The 20,972-nt window shown below is 44.0% G+C and overlaps 1 protein-coding gene across 1 annotated transcript; it reads right to left on the reverse strand.

The window, feature by feature from the left end:
• Positions 1–16,870: 16,870 nt before the first annotated feature.
• On the reverse strand, positions 16,871–20,581 carry LOC139343252 (transcription factor Sox-9-A-like). The gene is made up of 3 exons (XM_070980765.1): positions 19,843–20,581; positions 19,176–19,423; positions 16,871–18,834 (listed from the first exon to the last, which is right to left on the reverse strand). Exons 1-3 carry the CDS (start codon positions 20,268–20,270, stop codon positions 18,074–18,076), a joined length of 1,437 nt encoding a protein of 478 aa, XP_070836866.1. The 5' UTR covers positions 20,271–20,581; the 3' UTR covers positions 16,871–18,073.
• Positions 20,582–20,972: the final 391 nt, after the last annotated feature.

Below are 20,972 nucleotides of genomic sequence, written 5' to 3' on the forward strand. Positions count from 1 at the left end.
AGCTATTAATCGATTTGCTTGTTTGTTGTGATCGGTTCCAGTTCAGCTCAGTTATCCCATTGAACCCATCCACTCTAGGGTTTGATTTTTTTTTATTTATTATTTTTCTTTTTTCAGGAATTAGTGTTGCAATGATCAACATGATAAGATGTGAACAGTGGTGAAGAATATTTTGTCCTTATGAGGTATTATCCTTTAAAAATGCGACAGAAAGAGGGTAAATGTGAGAAGCTCAGATGGGCACTGATTATTGCAGGGTGCCAATTCATATGTACACTTTAAATGGAGACACTCTCAGCCAGCTTTCTTTGCAGTAATAGAAACTAAGATCTTGTAATTTGTTTGGGGCTTAGATAAAATTATATTCTCTGAGGCAATGTAAGTGACCTGTGTCACAGATTCAAAGGCTCAGCCTCAATCCCCTAACCCAACCAGCCTTTCACAAACCAGCCAAATCCCCCAGAGCCCCAGATCTCCAGTCTGGGACGGACGTGAGAATCCTTGTCTAGTAGGGGTAAGGACATGGAGTTCTGTCAGTGTCAGCTCCACCCCTTCTCCCCTCTTGCCCCCCTCTGATGCTTTAATTAAAGAAATAATCAGGATTTGCATCACAATGGCAGCCAGGGCTCTTACCATTAGTGGCCCGTTTGCCATCAGAAGTCTAATGAAAATGTAACATCACCTAAGCCCTCCTTCACAGATTCTCAGATTAGCCATAGCGGACTAGAAGAGAAAGCTCGGACCTTGAGTTGGTTTAATTCTTTTGTATGATAAGCATCGGCCCCCTAAATCTGGCATGGCCAAATCCTCTTGAGAGGGGCTAAGTGGCAGAGCTGAGAGAGGAGAGGAGAGGAGAGGAGAGGAGAGGAGAGGAGAGGAGAGGAGAGGAGAGGAGAGGAGAGGAGAGGAGGTAGCCAAGGCAGCCATACCAGGCTCAGGCTAGGCCAGACCCCTCCTCCCTTGCCTGCCTCCGCCCCATTGCCCTCCCCCCTCAGCTGTCCCGGGCCACAATAGGCTGAGCATCTTTTGTGGCATTAACGGTTTGTAGGAGCAGGAGAACAATGTATGAGAAGTGAGGAGCGCGGGGTTCCCACACACAGGGCCGACATGTCCTCACACCCCCACCCAGCCACCCCTCAAAGACGGCAACCTGCACACAGCTGATCGCGGCGCCCCTCTGTGCCCCCCTTTCAGACAAAAACACACTTCCCTCCACATGCATGTACAAACACATACACACACACACACACACACACACACACACACACACACACACACACACACACACACACACACACACACACACACACACACACACACACACACACACATACACAAACTCTTACAAAGCAAACACTCATGCAAACGTAAATATACATCGCTGGCAGATATTTGCTCATGTTTAATGCATGAATGAGAATTTATGACATGGGATGCAATTGTTGATATAGCTGCATACAAGCATGCACACATACACTTGCACATGTAATTTAATTGCCTGGTGAGGCCATAGAGCGCAGGGGAAAATCCTTTTGTTGCATGAAGGGTGAGGGTTGTCTGGGATCTTGATTAATTTGTACTGTCATATGTGGGAGGGGTCTTTCACCAGGGGGTGCAGGGTGGGAATGTCACTTACTCAAGGTTCCTCCCTGTCAAATAGACTGACAGTAAACCGGGGTCTCCGTGAGTTGGTTCCAACTATCTGATTAAGAAACTTTTGGCTTAGGCCTTAGTTAATCAGCACTGATTCAAATTTGGACAAACAACTTGTCCACAGCCAAAAGTGCAGTATGTAGATTTGCATCACGGTTTGAGCGCAGGCCAGAAACAACTTATGGCAATTCTTTCCAATTAAAGCTTGTGAAGCCCCCTTTGTGTCACTTATCTTTTATTCTCCGTCTCCTGGAGGAAATTAGAATTATTCCACACATAAGTATGCTGATGACATATGAGTTAGTAAGTAAACAGTGGAAAATGCAGAAACATGTTTTATTGTGTTGAAACAATGTTGTCAATAATGTTTATGTGTACTTGCCAGCGTATTTCTTCCAAGACATGACAGAGGTGATGACAACCTTGTAAAAGCTTTGATTATCATATTTAAGAAAGAGTTTCTTCTGGTTCTTGTTCTTGACATTTCTTTATTTATTTATTCACTGACTCATATTTGACTGTTTCGTTTCCTTTTTTCATTTGGCTGCACCTCTCTGGGCCTGCAGGAATGGCCGGTCACATGTCTAGGCCAAAGTGGCCACAGTGCTGCACTTGTGCGTGCGCTCAGCCTTGGGTGAAATTAGTGTGACTGCAAGCTCGGCAAGTGTGTGTGTTTCTGCATGACAGAAAGCAAGCCTGCGAGAGCGTTCGTGTATATGCATGCATGGGTGGTTGTTATTTGCACTAAACCACTTAGTCTCCTAATGGCGCAACATGCCACTGCCAGCAGCTGCATTGTTAACCCTGAACAGTGTAATTCCCTCAGGACTGTTGAGTAATTAAACAAGCTACAGAAACATGCAAAATATGAATTGTAGGTAAGTGTTCAGATGCCATCTGTTAAAGTGTCTTTCTCACTTATCCTGAATTACGTGTGCATGCGTTTGGAGCGTGACACTGTCGCCCTGTCAAAACGTCATTGTCATAATGTGGAATAACGTGTCTTCGCCCCTTCCCTCTCCCCTCTGCTCTTCCTCTACTCTCTAACCCTCCATCATCCAATTTAGCTGTGTGTGGCACTCAGCGGATTCCCACACTCCACTGCTCTTGTGCTGTCAGGCCCAATCAGAGGCCGGATCTGTATTGATTTTCAGCCACCTGTGCCAGGCGCCATGCTGCTGCAAGGACTCCCCGCTCTCTTCCTCCTCTGCTCTCCTTCCCTGTCCCGAGTCTGCCACCGTCTCCCGGGGCAACTGACGCACAGTGTGCAGTGCAGTCCATTTGTCACCAATTGTCAGCGTTTAGCAGGGCAATGAAGTGTGGCAAGATGGGACAGGGAGGGAGGGGAGGAGGGGGAATACGAGCTCTGGATGTGGGGGCAGGTGGAGTGGGTGGAAGAGCTCCCTCCAATGGGATGAGAACCACATCCCACCGCAAAACTGCTTGCAATGAGGACATATCTCTCTAACCTGCAAATGTGTGTGTGCATGCATTTTTCCCTTGGCTCCTCCCAGTGTAGTAGCTGGAAAACTTGAGCCTCTAAGTCAGGTAGGCACACTCCCTTCCTGCATGCACTGTGTGTTATCAAATCTATGGCTGTCTCCTCCATTCACTTCACAGGATAAATGCTAGGCTTTACGCACCGTGCATTCCAAATCACCATAACCTGATTTGATTTTCAACAAGGGACTATTAAGTTGCACTAGCGATCCACTGGACAGTGTTTGTTAGCACAGAGAGTGAGTGAGTCTGATGTCCTTGTTTGTTTTCCTTAATAACCGGAGACTTTTTAAGAATGTCAAGGGCTGGATGTCATTAGCGGGGTGCGGCTGGTCCCTAGTGAGACAAGGCCTGAGTTCAGCTTACTCTCTTCCAGCTCTGAGTCAACAGAGAAGGGGCAGTTTTCCGCCATCACAGCGCCCATCGCTAAGCCCAGACCCTGAACTCAGTCAACACTGAGAAAGGTGCCCCAGTAGGAGACGAGATACCAGTGTCCTATAATGGATCTGTTTTCATTCCAGGGGAAGTGGTTATTTAAGTAGACTATGGGGAGAGCCCCGTTCTCCAAACATCCACAGAGGGTGAATTGATGTTTTAAATAGAGGTGAAGCTATCGGGGAGGCAGAGGACTTTGCACAGGTCGTTCACTTCTGTCTGTGAAAGCTCTGCTGATGGAGTCCAACTGTATAGAAAGTACACCAGAGAGATGATGACAGTTTCTTTTACAGTCATTTTGCAAACTTCTATGTCACCTTGAGGCTGTGATGAATCTCCTGGACTGTTTAATGGATCAAGAATACTGGCAGCAAAGGACCAAACAGTCCTAACTGTTCAACATTTTCTGTCAGAGCAGGAGGTTGTGAGTGCCATTGCACTGACCGGTACCAGCATTAAGTCCAACTGCCAAGATTTAGTTTGGCAGTGAGACTTAAGAGACTTTAGACTTCCACCTTGTTAAAATTATTTGACACCTTCTTCAGTCCAAGGTTGACAAAGAAGCTCAGATTCTGTAAGGATGCCATCTGAATGTGACACCCTGATATTTTCTTCAATTTTCTGAAGCAAACACAGATGTAATGCTTTTGATATACATTCCACATAAATGGCCCTTTTCACAGGCTGCCAGGCAAAATGTGTTGACTTGGCCTTGACTTTAGGTGCCTCCAACAATTATGAAAATATGATGGGTGTAATCTGTAACGGTGCTTGGTGTGTGTTTAAGTGCATGTGAAGCTGGGGGTGTTTTTGCCAGGTTGCTGCTCTGCTTGGTGCCACTGTGTAGTCTGCGTTAATGGATCTGCAGTAGGGGGTGTCCTGATTACCCAAGCGCCTTTCGTCTGCTCCCCTCCTGGGCTGTAGTGCCAGAGAATGAGTCCTGGGACCCGTTTTGGGGATCAGCTCATGTAAACACAGACTGACCATTCCTCAGTCCATATGGAAGAGATCATTACATAGAGGGCTGCGTGATGCCTGTCATAGTGGGGCCATGGGATCACCTATATCCCCACCCATTCCCCTAAACATCTCCCTGGTCCTCTTCTCCTGAATAGCCCCTCCTAGAAAATACATTCAAATCTGTCAACAGGCCTTGCAACCTGGCAAATCGTTGACAGAATTTCTGGCCTCCCTGGGTTGGCTGGTGGATATGAGGACTGTTGCCTAGCCTCTATGACCAGCACTAGCAAAAGCTCAACCTGCCAATCAATCCTTGATTTAAACATATAAAAGATCATCAACATCAAACGCATCCTGCTCTCCTGTGTCCCAAAGCTCAGGGGTTAATGAGCAGTAGTCTTATTACTGTGCTGAAGACTTGCTTCTTCTCATCATGGATGACTGGCTTGGGATTAACTCATTACCCCCTGTTCTAACCATGCAATTAGGCCTTGCACCACAATTAAGTCTCCATGATACGCCTCACTAGGCACTAGACACAGTGATTGCTGCCAACACGCCATCACTGCTACCTCTTATCTCCACTCACTGAGCTCTCCTTGTTATTGTAATGACATTCTTTCTACCAGTCCTATCTGGTGTATGGTATTGATTAGGTTATTTATGTGTCTACTACGACCCCTGAAGCATGTAGACAGACAGGCACAGATGCAGAGGTTGTGGGTTGTCTGTGGCTGCTGTCAGTAACATTCTGGGTCTTGCAGAGTCCTCCAGACGTCTGCCAGGGTGGCCCAGAAACAACGGTGCCCATCTGGAAGCAGCTTCTCCTGGGTCCAGATGATCTGATGGATGGGGAGATTTTTCTGTGATGTCCAGCTGAGCTTGCCGACAGGGGCCCAATCAATCACCCTCCTCCTCTCCCTACTGACGCGCACCCACCCCAGCTGAGACCCACAGGTCAAGGGTTCTGTCAAGGAATCTCCACCTCCTTACATTCGTCCCTTGACCACAGGCAAACTAATTTGATCATGTTAAGTGTGTCTGTATGCTATGAGTGTTCATTGTGCATCCACTTGTTCCAGTCACATTCAGATGATCATTGGGTCTTTGCCATGATTGTACTGTCTCTCTTTGTTAGTTTATTTCAGCAGCTCCTGAGAAAAGAGAAGCAACTGATTCAAAGTGTAACTCAGGCATGTCACCAAAGACCAGGTTATCTGATAAAATAAAACATGCCGTGCTTCAGCCTGCATAATGATCCACTTCCACAGCTCTAATGGAAGCCATAAAAAAGCAGTTTTCTTCAAATTGCAACAGTAGTGATATCAATGTAATACTTACAGTAGCCGCACAGTCTGGAAAGTCTTTGATTTACGATCAGTACATGTCCTCAATCAAGCCGTTTTGACAGCTTCACAATCTATTATCTTGTCAGGATCTCAGACGAGTGAAAAGCAGGTCTTTTACCCAATCTGCTGTGCCGTGATTGATGGGGTTTCAAACTGATTTTCCGTTTCTCTGGAGACTTCGCTTGTCAAGAGACCTCTCAGGTTTCTGGCAATAGTTAGTTGCAGTTTTTAAGACACATGTAGAGAGTGATGGCAATGTTTTTTCAGTATTTTTATTTGACAGCATTGGTCGTGCAAAATAGTGGGATATTGTGTTTTTTTTTGCATGTGTTTCTTCATGCACTGAGGCCTTGCGAGAAAGAGGAGCGAGAGAAAGGTATAAGGATAGATACGGGGCCAATGAGAGGCCTCGCATCCTGTCACTCAGTTGGCCCACCTCGGCACTTGTCAGTCACAATGACAAATGGCAGCGCTTGATGAAACAGAGGGGTTACATTATCACTTCCCTAATGAGGCAGCTCACAGCAGGAGGGGGAAAGAGGGAGAAAGACAGACAGTACGAAGGCAGAGATGGATAAAAAGGAAGAGAAGGAAGACCACTTTACTGTTGCCAAATAACCGTGGCTGCCCAGAAATTGTCTATGTTTATCGCTGAGCAGATTTCAGGATTGCTGCATAATACTGAAACTGCAATCAGTTATATAACCAAAGTATATCTGAAATGATTGCTTTTGTTTTTTCCAGCCCAATGTCACATTAAAGTGTCCCTTTCTAATGATCACATAAGCCTACCGAGGACAGATATTTGAGCTGGACCATCTGTACTATTATTTGGAATCCACTTATGGAAAGCCATGTGGTGAAAAAGCCACAGAGAGGCAATGTACATTAAAACAGTAGCATTTCACAACTTTTAGCCATGAGGCCAGCAGGGACAGAGATAAAGAGGTTTGCGGAACAGTTTGTTTTGAATGCAGCGTGGTAGCTTCAGCAGCAGCCAGGCCAGAGGACGTTCCCTGTGGGCCTGTGTCTCTCTGTGTCTTTATGGCTGGCTCTGGACTTGGCGCTGGAGTCCGAGGGGGAGATTATCTGGCCTGTCTGCCTTCAGGAGCTCTCAGGGTTTGTGTCTTTGTGCAGCAGTAGAGCTGGCTGGGAGTGCGCCCACCGAGAGAGGGGAAATGTGTTTGACATACGCTCAGCGCACACGGTCGGGGAGGCTGGAACAGCAGGATACGATTAATGACCACAGAATAAGATTGTTACAATATGGCTTCCCTCACCCCCACCTTCTTCACCGTGGGGCTGTCATATTTCACGGACTTGCCTGCCTCTGTGTGTTTGTAGTGTGTTTGTGTGTGTATGTGTGTGTGTGTTTGTGTGTGCCTGTGTTGCGAAGGGGCCCTTTTATCCTCTCTTTTTGTTGTCTCTCTCTCTCTGTCTTGCTCTGTTGATGTGGGTCATTGATATGCAACAGTGCATTCCTGGATCTTACAGGAGAGTCTGTTCTCATGGTTATTGTGGAGCACTTTGGCAGATTAGACACAGGGACACAGGTCCTTGGACTTTTGTTACGGTCTGGGTAGGACATAAACCCTCCAATGTAGAGGTTAACAGACCTCTGATTTATCAGATGTATAACTGAATGGAGACTAACAAAAAATATATTGTTTGGTTTCTACAATTATTTTCAGCTAAAGTGAATCAAATTTTCAAGTGTAGAGAAACAAGTTTTGTGTCTTATGTCCAATCCTATGATTCTGTGATTCTTGGCCAATAAGGTTGCATTTGATATCTATTATCGTTAGGGTCAATCATGGTGATAACACATCAATTTGCTGCACAACAATAAAGAGAAGCTTGAAAAGGACTCTCATGAGGAAACCTCAGGAAAAAAAAAAAAAAAAACTGGAGGCCAAATCTTGCCACATTGTTGTGGTGGCTAGGAGGCTCCTTTGAGTGATCCTCAGAGTTCTGGGGTCAGTGCCCGAAGCCCAAAGGGCCACAGAGGCATGGATGTGCAAGGGTAGAGAGGGCAGGAGGAAGGAGAGGAAAACCTTAACAAGGTGTCAAACAGGCCTGTTGGATCTTTGCACATGATCGCATGCATAGCTGAACCTGCGCTGTGATGTTTGTTGACACGTCTGAGAGAGAATTTTGAAGTTTTCACAGCTATCATAAATCAGGAGAGGGCATGATTTTTCCCAGGGTTAGGAGCCTCATCTCGTTTCCTATTGGCCAACGCCAATGAGCCAGCCAGGCCTGCGAACACCAGCAGGCTTTATTACCTTTGCAACCAGTGATAATGCTCTTCTTCAGCGTGATTCCATCTCAAATTCAACAATGATGACTTTTGCCAGGTAGGGAGAAAACGGTGTTAAAAGTGATAAAAACAAGAAGTGAAAGTTCTCACGCAAGAAAAAAAATAATTATTAATGCGTGCAGTCTTGCATTCGAGATGCTGGCTTTACTGCACACAAAAACCAAATGTCTGCCTCCTGATTCTTCTCTTCCTGATGTCTCGGAATTTCACAGCAAGTTACAGAAAGTGACTTGAGAAAAAAGGGCTGAGAGGGGGGCTGGATGTTCTGTCTGGCAGCTTTGGCTCTGTACTTGGGCACAACACTCACTTATTTATTGAAATCCCACAGTGTGATCCTGCTCTAAAGTGAGAGATTTAAATTTCTCCTTCATCTACCCACGTCAAAAAGACACTTAACTGGCACCTTTTTCTATTTTTTTCCCCCAACTGTCTCTTTCTCCAGATGTATTGGCCAGTTTCCTCTGCTCTAATAATCTGACAGAGACACAAAAACATAGGTCCAAAAGAGCTAAGCATCTCTTTCTGTCTCTCTCTGCACTAGTTAAGCAGCAATGTTGTGTTTTATGTATTTAACATGTGGCAGACCTCATCAACCTCACCATGTGCTCACCACACACACCTGTTCCCCCAGCTGCTGCTGCAAGGCACTCTGGGACATGATGCTAATTCCATGCTTTTTGAGCCTCTGGCAGAAAAAGGGGTACTGGAAAAGATTCTCAGGAGATTTGATTTTTGTTGGAAATACAGCTGCCGAATTAGGAAGAGTTTTAAATCTTAAGAGAACGGGGCTGTACTAGATGATAGCCTGCCACAAAAGAGACATGACCACCAAATAGATAAAGCTGTCTGAGAGGAATTTGTGACTGTAAAAGCAACTTTTCTCTGAAATTAAAGTTGCATGAAAGCTTCCTCTGCACCTCCTTTCAAAGTAGTCCCCTCTGCACACGATAAGGCCAAAACTGCTGATGCTTCAGATGTAGTTGGAAAGCAGTGAACTGCCTGTGGAGAAAATAATAGGGGCACACAGCAGAACAAACCCAAGCCCTGCCCAACCCCCATCCCAGAACTGCTACCAATTAATGCACTAAAGAGGCTGCACACATTACTTTGTGCAAGTTGCTCCCAAGGATGGGAACATGAGCACATAATGCCAGTTTCTTTTTGAGAGATCCACTGAATTAGCTTTCAAATTATAATTATTCTACAGATTTTAGCATTCGTTTCAAGCTAATGTAAGTTGCCGTTTACCGTCACCCAGTTATGTGAGCAGTCAGCTGTCGTCTGCTCGGCAAACTTTGAGCAGCGAATCACAAGACACTTGTGTCTTATTAGGTTCTTTACTCAAATTGAGTTCCTGCGTCTATTTATTACTGTGATGTGATATTTTTGCTTTAATTTTAAGGGAACTTGATACTGTCTGCTTCCTCCTGTGCTGTCAGCATCAGAGCTGGGGGCTCTGCTTAGCGCTCTCTGACAGAGCTCTGCATGGAGGAAATGAGGCTGGTGAAGACCCCATTGACCGTAAGGCATTCTGCCCATATTTCACTAAGCTCTTCTCCCAGAGGAGAAGGCCGCAGAGACGAACCATATCAGAACACATGCTGGGGCTGGGGGTCAGCAAGGGAAAGAGAGTGAGAAGCGGGGAGGAAGACAAACCCACTGGCACATACGCACACATATAAACACACAAATTAACACACGGAGGCGTGCGGAATTTAGAAAAAATGTGAAATAGGGATATTTTACTTAGAAAGCAAAACAAAAAGAGTTTTAAATCTCTTAGTGTGGGTGTAAGAGAGCCTGCAGGGTTGTTTGTGTGTCACCTCATGTCTCCATGGCAAACCGTGTGTGTAATTAATTGGTTTACTGCCAGGTTAGGCACTGTCTGTCTCTCAGGAATCTGCATTTGGCCCTGAACTTTACTTTTACATGTTAGTTGAGGTATTAACTTATTTGGACAAGGGATTAAGTCTTACTGGTTGTCCCGTAGCTGGAATGGACAAACATGAGGGAGGTATGTTTGAGATTCTGGGCTGTGGAAGTAAAGAAAAGGCTGCCAGCAATATTCTGCAGCTTGGCTAACTGTGATCACCACGAGAGCAAGCAGCTAAGACACACACATGTATACACTCCCATCCCATGTGCATCTCCTCCCACTGATCTGAGAGTATGTTAGCTTAGCTGACTATTTTGGTGACAAGCCTTGAATTCACATTGTTTTTCAGCGTGTTATCCAGTACAGGACAAACATGAAAGGTAATCATGACCTTAGAAAGCCACCAAACCGAAACCTCCTCCTGTTTGCAGTCCAGTAGCTGAACGAATCTAGAAATAGTTCAGATTGAAGGGCAGAAAATTTGATCATCGTGACAGCATGGTATCACCAGATGACGTTATCACAGTGTTTTTATTGTTTTTTTGCTTGTCGAATGTCATAGAAAAACAAAATTCAGGTGATGTAGTGCGAAGAGTGAGAATGTGCACGAAGGGAGGAGGCTTGGGTGGATGGATGGGTTAAACAAACAGGATTTTCACTCGGGAGACTGCTGTTCATGTCCCATGTGAAAAAAAAAAAAGTCAGCCTTGACTTCTTTTAACATATAGGCTGTATTAAAGATATTTCTTGAAATCATAATCTAACCAAACTAGCTTTGTCTCTTGAACAAACTTTGGTGCATGCACTGCACCCAATTTCAAACTGTAAAGTCGTGTTATTTGTACACAGATTGAAGAGGTCGATTGTGAGCAGTTTTTATTTTACACAAAGCTGTGGCCACAATTTAACACAATGAAACAGCACAGAAACTAGGTTGCATTCCAATGTTCCACGTCAGATCATCTCTCTTTACATGTTACAGCCACGGTTGTGCCTCACAGATCAGCTGCCAGAGTTTGGCTTACGTTCAGCTCTCATGCCCTGTGAGAACAGTTTAAGTTTTGCTGACGTCCGTTTGCATCCCGTCACACAGCCTGGGCCTAATGGGCATGTGTAAAACAATACGTTGTGTGGAGATTTACCAGGTGCAGACGAGGGAATTAGCAAAGACAAACTACTGTGTCGGTGTTTGGTTGGAGAGCAGAAACTTTTTTCTCTGTGTCTTAATTGGAAACAAATGTAAAGATGGGTGGAAAATCACATTATTATTGGAGAGAATCCTTTTATGAACGATGGGGGATAATGAAGATAAGGATGAGAAACCGAGAATATATAAAGCTTATAGACAAACCCACTTGATCCATCATCTTATTTAAGCTTCTGGCTTCAGTTATGAGATTTCTCTTATACTTTGGCACATTTATATTCTTTTTTATGGTCAAACAGTCAATATCTGTCATAGAAGCTGTCATACTGTGATAAAACACATGCTTTGGCATAGCCCACACTAATGCATGGGTTTATGGTACATCTTTGCATTTGGCATAAAAGCCAGAAATATCACAAAGGCTTAAATATATAAGGTGCAGGTAAGCTACCAGCTCATAGTATCCACTGACTGTGTTCTTCATCCACAAACCCACCCGCCGCCAGCCCTCACCTACCTTCCTCCCAGACTGAGCTGGAGCTCATGAGGCCTCAGACACACTTAATGGGATTATGGTAATATAATTTTGTGACGCTGACCTCGGGCCGGTGCCAGGTTTCTTCCACATCCTCAGACAAAGGCAGGGAGCTCACCAAGGGTTCCAGCAGGCTGGCCCAGCTCAGCCTCTTGGCACAGGCCGACGTCCTCATGGGGCCAGTGCAAGATGGATGGCTGTGGGGCAAAGTCTCACTTCCTAACTTCTTGCTCAAACAGTGAACAAAATCAAATGGTGGCAGGAGGGGATCGTAAACTTAAATAAACATCATTTTCCCAAGAGTGAGCTGGATCCCACGAATGTAATAATCAATACGGTTTACGGTAGGAAATGTGCCCTCCCTTTGCTCCCAACTTGAATCAGCACGGAGCAGTTTTTCAGCTGAGGGTGTAGCTTCCATGGAGACGGCCTTGTGGTCAGCTTGTCGTTCTCCGTGATTTAGCAGGGGTTTCCTCCACTGGATGTTTCTTATTGGTTTAAGAAAGAATTTTATGGACTGGACAATTTAAAAGCAACTCAGTGTGGGGGTCAATTCAAACTGTCTCTGTGGATAATCTAAACAGAGGACTGGTTACCAGTGAAACAAATACACAAAGAAATACAAATACACAATAAACTGGTCATGAGATCTATGAGATTCGGTTTGAAATACAAACATAAATCTTGATATGATTTTATGTTCATGTTAACGTTGATTAAACCACTTTATGAACAGTTTTCCTCGAAATACCAGAAGTCATATCATCAGAAAAAGTTTGGAATGCTGGCTGACTCTTCATCTTGTTTTGTCTCATTTTACTTTGTTGTGTATTTTATTGTTGTCCAGTCTCCACGGGTGTATCACTGAATTTTCCCCCCCTTTTCCTTTTCTTTTCCTCTTCCTTTTGCCTTCAGAAAGACCACCCATAGGGTTCGGAGGGGGCAGACGTTTCTGTGGAATAATAATGGGGTCGTCCTGGGAAAATTGCCCATGGAAAGGCCTGCCCAACAAAAAAAGAAAAAAAAAAAGAAAGAAAGAAAGAAAAATTTGGTCTTGTTTCCGATCCTTCTCGGAAACATTCATCAGGGCACTCCTGCTGTTTGGAGGGGAGCGGTCCCATTGCCGGCCCCAGTCCACTCACTGGCAGGGTCACTATGCCACTGCCAAGACTTTCTGAGGTCAGAAGGCTGCGGCACAAGCTTTAGAAAAGATGCTTTTGTTTGTCTTGCCCTGATTTTTGTTAAATATAAACCCACAGTAATGATGGATTTCCTAGAAGCTGGATATCTGAAAATTTCTGTGTAATTTCAAAGTTAAATTTCTAGTAGCTGCTGTGCTCCTTATTGCTTCTCTTGGCAAGTTACTGCATGGAACATTCTGAAATTTATCATTATGTTTGGGCTGCTACTGGGCAAGGCTGTGTCTGTCAAGCCCAGTGAATGAGTCACCATGGTCTCACACAGGGAAAGCCTCAATCCTGATGTCATTTCCTGATGGTGTGCTACTCCGTGACAACACCACATGACACACTATTCTGATGAAATACGCTGAAAGTGGCCATCGTCGCTCCATGCTTGTTATTAAGCACGGAAGAGCAAGGTCCTCTTTTCTCCTTTATTTTTAACCTTTATACCATTTACACACTTTCTGTGATTCCTGCTATGGAAAGCAAAAGTGCAACGTATATTTTCTTCTTAAATTTACAAGCAAAAGTAAAAGCAAACATGAAGTCGGCCATCTCATATTAATAAAAAAAAAAAAAAAGACATGGTGAAACATAGATGTAAATAAAACTTAAACTCTACAGGAAAAACTATGACCCTGAAGTTTTGACGCTGTGTAAAACATAAATCTACTCAACTGAAAGCAAAACAAAGACAATATATTCAATGTTTTACCTCATCAGTGTCGTTGATTTATGTAAATATATGCTTTTCTGAGTTTGATGCAGCAACATGCTTGAAACAAGTTGGGACAGGAGCAACAGGTAAACAGGTTGATTGGTAACAGGTGATAGTGTCATGATTGGGTATGAAAGGGGAATCCTGGAAAGGGTCAGTGATTCACAAGCAAGGATGGAGCGAGGTTCACCACTTTGTGAACGCATGATTGCATAAAGGATGTTTCTACAGGGGCTCAGGAACAAAACAGTTTGCTTGAAGTGATTGCTATTTTTTGAAGTGGGGCTGTAGATTATCGATGATATGCTGCATAACTGGTAAAACTGCTGCTAGATGCTAGCTTAGGTTTTTCATGGCGCCTTGTTGTTCACATCAGGGAAATTACTCTCAAAGAAGGGGCCACGTAGAAACAGTCGTTGGCTAAAGCAGTTCTTATCAGTCATCATGAACTTTGATTTTGAAAGAATAATTACATCCAAAAAGTGATAATATGATCACCTGATTTCAGTTTATCCCAACTCAAGATTTGTTTTTGAGGAGCTGGACTTGCAAATGTAAACTTTTCACATTTTCCCATGCACGCACGCTGCCAACAACCTGAGAATGAAACAATTCAGCAAAAACGTTCTGTTCATTATCTGGAACTGGAGGAACATGGACCTGTGTTTACCGAATTTGACGTTTTTTTCCCCTTGTTTGCTGAACAGAAATCTTGGCTGTAGTTTAACTTTCAGGCAACATCTTCCATCAGGAGCCAATCATGTCCTGAGTAGCGTGTTAGTATATGCCTGTTGGATTCAGCTCAGACAGCATCAGGACGTTGTGATTACGATTGCCAATGATTTGAGTCAGGCGAGATTTCTTTTACATTAAAAGCTCCCTGTTACAACTGTAATGTCAAAGTTCGTGTGAGCGTGCTCCCTCAGTTCCCTTCAAATAATTTTTCTGACAGTCTGATGTGATTCAGTTTTGGAGAATGAGCTGCATTTTGAATTATTCTGAATAATGTGGACCCCTGGCACTTAATATTTCGATCTTTTCTGTCTCAATTCCTTCCTTTTGAAGACTAAAAAGTGGATTACAAAGGTTCTTTCTTGTCCCTTCCTTGTGATCTCCATGCTGCACTTTTCTTCTCGGCCCTGAGCCGTCACTGGCCTCCCTTTGCCCCGTTAGGCCCTGAGGCCCTGCTGCCTCACTCCAGGTCTGAGCCACTGGAGATCCATGATGGATGTGCCTCGGGGGCTCTCTGTGGGAGGTGGGTTCAGGGCTTCACGCAGTCTGGCTGCTCCTCACTGTCAGAGGGGAAGACGTCAGCGTTCATGCTTAACCAGAGACAGCAGAGTCATGCCTGCAGTAGGATCACTGTCGTGTCAATAACACAACAGGGCTTAAGTCACTGCAGACTGATATGTTTTATTTTTCTGTTTTTTGCCAGTTTATATAACACAATGCTGTTTTAATCAGCGGCCAGTTCCTGAAAGCATAATTATAAGACGAGGGACAGCAGCTTGAAGCAAAGTTACAGAAGAAGAAGAAGAAGCCAGAGCAGAGATAACAAACATGTCTGAAAAGACAAAGAGGAGAATAAGTAACTGTGACTTTGAAGTGCAGGGAAAGATACACTAAAAATGATTCAAAGTAACCTGAAATCATTGTTTTAGCTGCATCAGTGATAGTGCCAGGATTTAAAACAATAAGTTCACATTGTTGATACTAACTTTAAATCATAATTTTGACTGTAGATACACTCTTACTGATCCATGTCATCAGTCTGTGATTGTCAGGGAGTGCCAAGAGGTTTTGTTGTGTTGAAATGGTGTAATTTCCCTTTCAGCTGTAACCACATTCCCACATCTTAGTCAATGTTTTCCAACCCCAGAGCATGTGGGAAACCTGCAAGCTGGCATCTTAAGGTTTTATTATTATATTGATTTGATGACATACAAAAGCAATGTTACACAGCATTGCTTTAAGCATTTTGTCACCCTGAAAGATAGTGAAAAATTGTCTTAAACTTACACAAATCTATTGTTAAATAGATATTTTGCTTCCTTTATTTCAGGAGAACCCATGAAGAAATTATGAGAATAATGGTTGGTGATTCGAGTCAGTTTATCAAAACAGTGTTTAATTGTAAATTATCTTACATTTTACATGATGCTATTTTACAATATTATCATATTTCCACATTCTTATTTATTACAGATGTGTTGAGCTTTACAGATGGGTTTAGCATAGCCTAGCATGTTGTGCAATGAGTAGTCAAAACTGTCCAGTCATGGCAGTGAGATGAGGTGCAGCGGTGGGTGGCGGAGAACGCTTCAGTCCAGTTGATGTGAGGAAAGAGACGTCATCGGTGAATGTGCCTTAAGTTTCAACACAAAGCTATAGTACCTGATTGTGTTTACACTGTCACTGATTTATTAAGGTCAGCTCTATTCCTATACTAGTCGGCCAGTAACGAATAAACAATATTCAATGTCGAGTTTGTTTCTTTAAGCTGTCGTGTATACAGGCGGGGGGAAGGTTGCGGACATACGTCTTCTCAATAGGCCGTGGTAATAATGGACATGTGACCTCACGGTCTGAGAAGCCAGCAGCAAAATCACTGTTCCCAGTACCACAACTTGAATTTAATGATTTTTTTTTGTTTGTTTGTTTTTTTTGAACAATAGCTTTACCAAACTGCTGATGTGGATGGCTGACAAGCTGGCTCTGATTAATTCAGAAATTAAATTATCTGTGTCACGTCAAAACAATCTTCTTGATTTCCGATGTTTTTTTTGTGCATATGAGTTGGATGATCCAAAGTGATTTCAGACTCAGTGACTAAAATCTTATTTTATCTTGTGCCAGTATCTGGTATCTGCGGACCAGCACAGATAATACAGGATGAAAAACGCTTGTAATTAAAGGCACAAGACGATCCCATATTTCTCAGTGTTTTGTTTTTATTGCAAACAATATAATACAAAAGATAAGCTTTTGAGACAATGCCATGTTTACCTACGGAAACTGCATTAAGAAGATGACAAGATGAGAACTAATGACACAGAAAATAAAAATGAGGAACACAACTTTTTTTCAATAACAAAAAGTATCCTGTTGATTCCAGCAAATTCTTTACAAAAACAGGCGCAGCTTCCATATCCATTAATTCATTTGTTAGCATGAAAAAAGAGAAAACTTCCAGTTTTTCTTTTTTTTTTAAAGAAAGACTCATCGTGTAATTATAAGTAATCTGTACATAACTAGATCATGAATAAAAGAAACTTTTATACGGAAACATTTACAAATGATAAATAAACAAATTTGTACCACATATGACAGCAAACTATTCCACTGAAAACTTTTCATCTCAGTTAGCTGCTGCGGAATTAAAAAGATAATTGCAAATAGTTATTTTCAAATAAAATTAATGCTAAAGAATAAATTAAGAAAAAGGTTAGGGAAAAAAAAGGATGGGGCTGTAAGAATGACAGAAGCACACCAGACTCAGACCTGCTGGCTGCTGAGGAGACTCAGGTCAAAGGTCATTTCCTGCATCTCCTCAAGCAGGAAGTCAGAATTATGCTGTGGTTTCGACACTGCAATGCCAGTGGAAGGAGCCTCCCAACAGCGGCTCCAGAGGCACCAATGGTATCAAGGCAGTACCCAGATAACAGCAAGCATTGCTCAGTTGCATCTACCAGCACAGTAAGGCCCCGAGTAGAATTACATGGCACCTGCTATAGCGTTTCCAGCACAATAATTTGAGCTAAAGCAAAGAACAACAAGTAGAAGATTTGACTAATTCACTGACGACGCGGTCATGTCATGGCCAAAAATTCAAATCTATTTCGAACCTGCATTGCTCAATTCTTGCATCTCATGGCAATTACAATAAAATATGTACAGTACAAAAATTCAAAGCAGAATGTAGGCTATTATAAGACGGCAGTGTCAGTAAACAGATGTTTCTTACTTCTGTACAAAAAATACATTAGTGAGAAGTAAGGCCACTGAGGGTGTTTTTACCCAGCATTCCTGCTCCTTTAGATGTGTTAAACCTTCAAATCATGACGATGAGGATGCTGATGACACTGATTATGATGATGATGACAAGAGCAGAACACATACACAGTACATACTAAAATATTTATAACCAGTATGTCCTCACAGAGGATTTAACTTTTTTTAAACATTATATCTAAAAAAATATAATCACAATTCCAACCGATACAAAAGGCACTGTTGTGAGCCAATCCAAAGATATATTTTCAGTACTATAAAAAAGTCCTTGTTGTGTTTTTCTGTTGGCAATGATGGGTGTGTGGCGTGGTGGCGCAAAGGCCCCTGGCAGAAAGAAGTCTATGCATGAGATGGGTGTTGTACAGTCAGTGCTGAGGCTGCCTCCTCATGGCCTGGAGAGCTGTGTGTAAATGGGCTGCTGCTCCCAGTGCTGTGGACTGTGGGTCTGGGGCACGGAGGGCACCCCGGTGTTGTCGGCGATTGGGGTGTACATCGGCCTCTGGCTGGGGCTCATGTAGCTGAAGGTGGAGTACAGGCCGGAGCCCTGGCCAGCCGCGTGGCTGTAGTAGGAGTTGGCACCACCTTGGTGGTCTGAATAGTCATACTGTGCTCTTGTGATGGACGGGTAAGAGGAGGTGCTGTAGTGCTGCAGGTTGAAGGAGCCATAGGTGACATGCTGTGGGGAGCCCTGCTGCTCGCTGTAGTGGCTGGGGCTCAACTGCTCTGTCTTGATCTGGGTGGTTCTCTGCTGACCCTGCTGGCCTTGCTCTCCTCCTCCGCCCAGGGTGGTCAGAGAGTGCTGCTGCTGCTGCTTGGACATCCAGGCGTGGGCCCCGACATTGGCCGCCTGGCTGACTGAGGAGCTGCTGATGCCGTAGCTGCCGGTGTAGCCAGCCTGGGCTGCTCCGGTCACCCCAGCATGGCTGTGAGGTGGCAGGTACTGATCAAACTCATCGACATCAAAGCTGCCCATGTTGGAGATGACCTCGCTGCTCAGCTCGCCAATGTCCACAGCTCCAAAGTCGATGTTGAGTTGGCGACTGGTGCCCTCCTGCATGGGGCGCCCCTCACGCTTCAGGTCAGCTTTGCTGGAGGGGAGGTCTGTCTTGGGGGTGGTTGGAGGTGTTGGTGGGCCCTGGGACTGACCTGGTCAGAAGAAAGGCAGAGTTAGCCTCACAGTTCAAAAATCAGTTTACAAAATGATGCATCCAAACAAGATATTTCCTGCATGAAGGACTTGTAATAAAGTGAAAGTACAAATGTAAATGCTTTCAGGAGGAGTTTATTGGCACTATACTGACAGGTGTATTTGCATGATAGCTTGTAAAAACACACTAATTATTAATCATTAACAGGTGTCTGTTCAAGGCCCTGAGGGCTTCTAAAGATCTGATTTCTACAAACAGTACTAAATTTAGTCAGTTCTGGAAAAAATAGCAGAAAATATCTTTAATTCTTTTTCTTTTTTTCTTTTTTTCTTTTCTTACCTGAGTGCTCTCCTGGAGAATGCACCTCGCCCAAACTGGACGCGGGAGAATCGGCCTGTTGCAGCGCCTTGAAGATCGCATTTGGAGAGATGTGGGTTTGCTCGCCGTCCTCGGGATCGTTCTGCCCATTCTTGACAGATTTTCTCCGCCTTGGCTGATATTTGTAGTCGGGGTGGTCCTTCTTGTGCTGCACTCTCAAACGTTCGGCTTCTTCCACAAACGGGCGCTTCTCCACTTCGTTTAGCAATCTGAAAATAACACAGAGAATTGTACGCTCACATTAACATGCGTTCAATTACCACAACGCACAAGACACGGTTGATTCATAGAGGCGTGAAAGAGATGTGGGGAATTTATTAAATCTTTGCATTAACTGTTTCAGTATCGATATGCACGAGGAGCAGCTAAAAAAGTTCGCGCATGCTTAAAAAATCTTCTGTTAATGCAGTCGAGCATGGAAATTAGAAGCGCAACCAAAATCACAACATAAAAGACAGCAACAGAGAGATTTTCATGCATATAAAATCCATTAGTCAAATCCCCACACTGTAAAGCTCCACTTGAAACAGCACGCAGGTGGAGCATTTCATCGAAGAAATAGTGCGGTGCGCACAGCGGCGCGTAATAACGCACTGCGACAGTAACTGGAAATGCAAAGCGAGCCTACCTCCAAAGTTTGCCCAGGGTTTTGCTGAGTTCCGCGTTGTGCAAATGCGGGTATTGATCGGCCAGCTTCCTCCGTGCAGCTTGAGCCCAGACCATGAATGCGTTCATGGGTCTTTTGACGTGAGGCTTATTTTTACTTGAGCCGTTGACGCGCACCGGCATGGGCACCAGCGTCCAGTCGTAGCCCTTCAGCACCTGGGACACCGCATCTCTGATACACACCGGGAACTTTTCTTCTTCACCCTCCTTTTTGTAGTCTGGACCCAAGAGGAGGTGGTTGTCGGACGGCCGGGTGTTCTCAGTGTCCGATCCGGACCCGGACGGGCATGGCGAGCCTGCGGAGTCCTCAGACATGCTGGGGCTGGGAGCGTCTGAGTGACACTTCTCCTGTTCTTCTGTCATCTTCAGGTAAGGGTCGAGGAGATTCATGCGAAAAAGTTAAAGAACAGCTTCTCGCAGTAAAAAAAGGAGAAAATCCTTCCTCCTAAATCCACGCGCTGTGCCCGAAGACTGCAGTGACAGCCTGCGAGGGCGCACAGCTTGACTGGCAAACTTGAATCCTCACAGGGGGAAAAAAAAAAGCAAAAAACAAAAGTTTTGTTGCTCCTTCGGCTTTTCGGAAATTCGCAGACGAGGAGGCGAGTGGCAAGTGATCGCTTTCTAATGCTTAACTTTGAAACTGTGACTTTAAAGAGAAATGTGACTGGGAGATCTACTCTTGGAGGATTGCTGAAGAGTCTACAGGCACAGGAGGCGATGCCTGGATTTATGTCTGACGGCGAAGAAATGATTGGGGGAAACTTTCTGTAGGCGGGGACGTAACATGACTCTGCTCTAGAGAACTTTGTAGTCAACAACAGTGAAAATGCAATTCAAGTGGGAAAAAGTGTTTTTTCCTCCTATAATCCTTGATTTCATTTACATGTAAAACTTAAAGTTTAACGAGGGGATACTTAAAAGTTTAATATTAAACGCTCTGAGAAAAACAATGTAAGTAGGGCTATAATTACTCATCTTGACTACAGAATAATACAAAAATGCAAACCATTTTAATATTATAGTGATATGAAGCTAGATAAAAAATATAGCACACAAGTAATTCTTTAAATCTTTGATTTACAGACAGAATCT

The sequence above is a fragment of the Chaetodon trifascialis genome, chromosome 15, assembly GCF_039877785.1.
Source record: "Chaetodon trifascialis isolate fChaTrf1 chromosome 15, fChaTrf1.hap1, whole genome shotgun sequence".
In the NCBI taxonomy this organism is placed as follows: domain Eukaryota; kingdom Metazoa; phylum Chordata; class Actinopteri; order Chaetodontiformes; family Chaetodontidae; genus Chaetodon; species Chaetodon trifascialis.

Bases quoted from the DNA above. Each gene is read 5' to 3' on its own strand.
- LOC139343252 (XM_070980765.1), bottom strand. From the start codon at position 20,270: ATGAATCTCCTCGACCCTTACCTGAAGATGACAGAAGAACAGGAGAAG. The intron at 19,424-19,842 runs GTAGGCTCGCTT...TGTTATTTTCAG, and splicing joins ACCCTGGGCAAACTTTGGAG to ATTGCTAAACGAAGTGGAGA. The intron at 18,835-19,175 runs GTAAGAAAAGAA...TCTTCTGACCAG, and splicing joins TTCTCCAGGAGAGCACTCAG to GTCAGTCCCAGGGCCCACCA.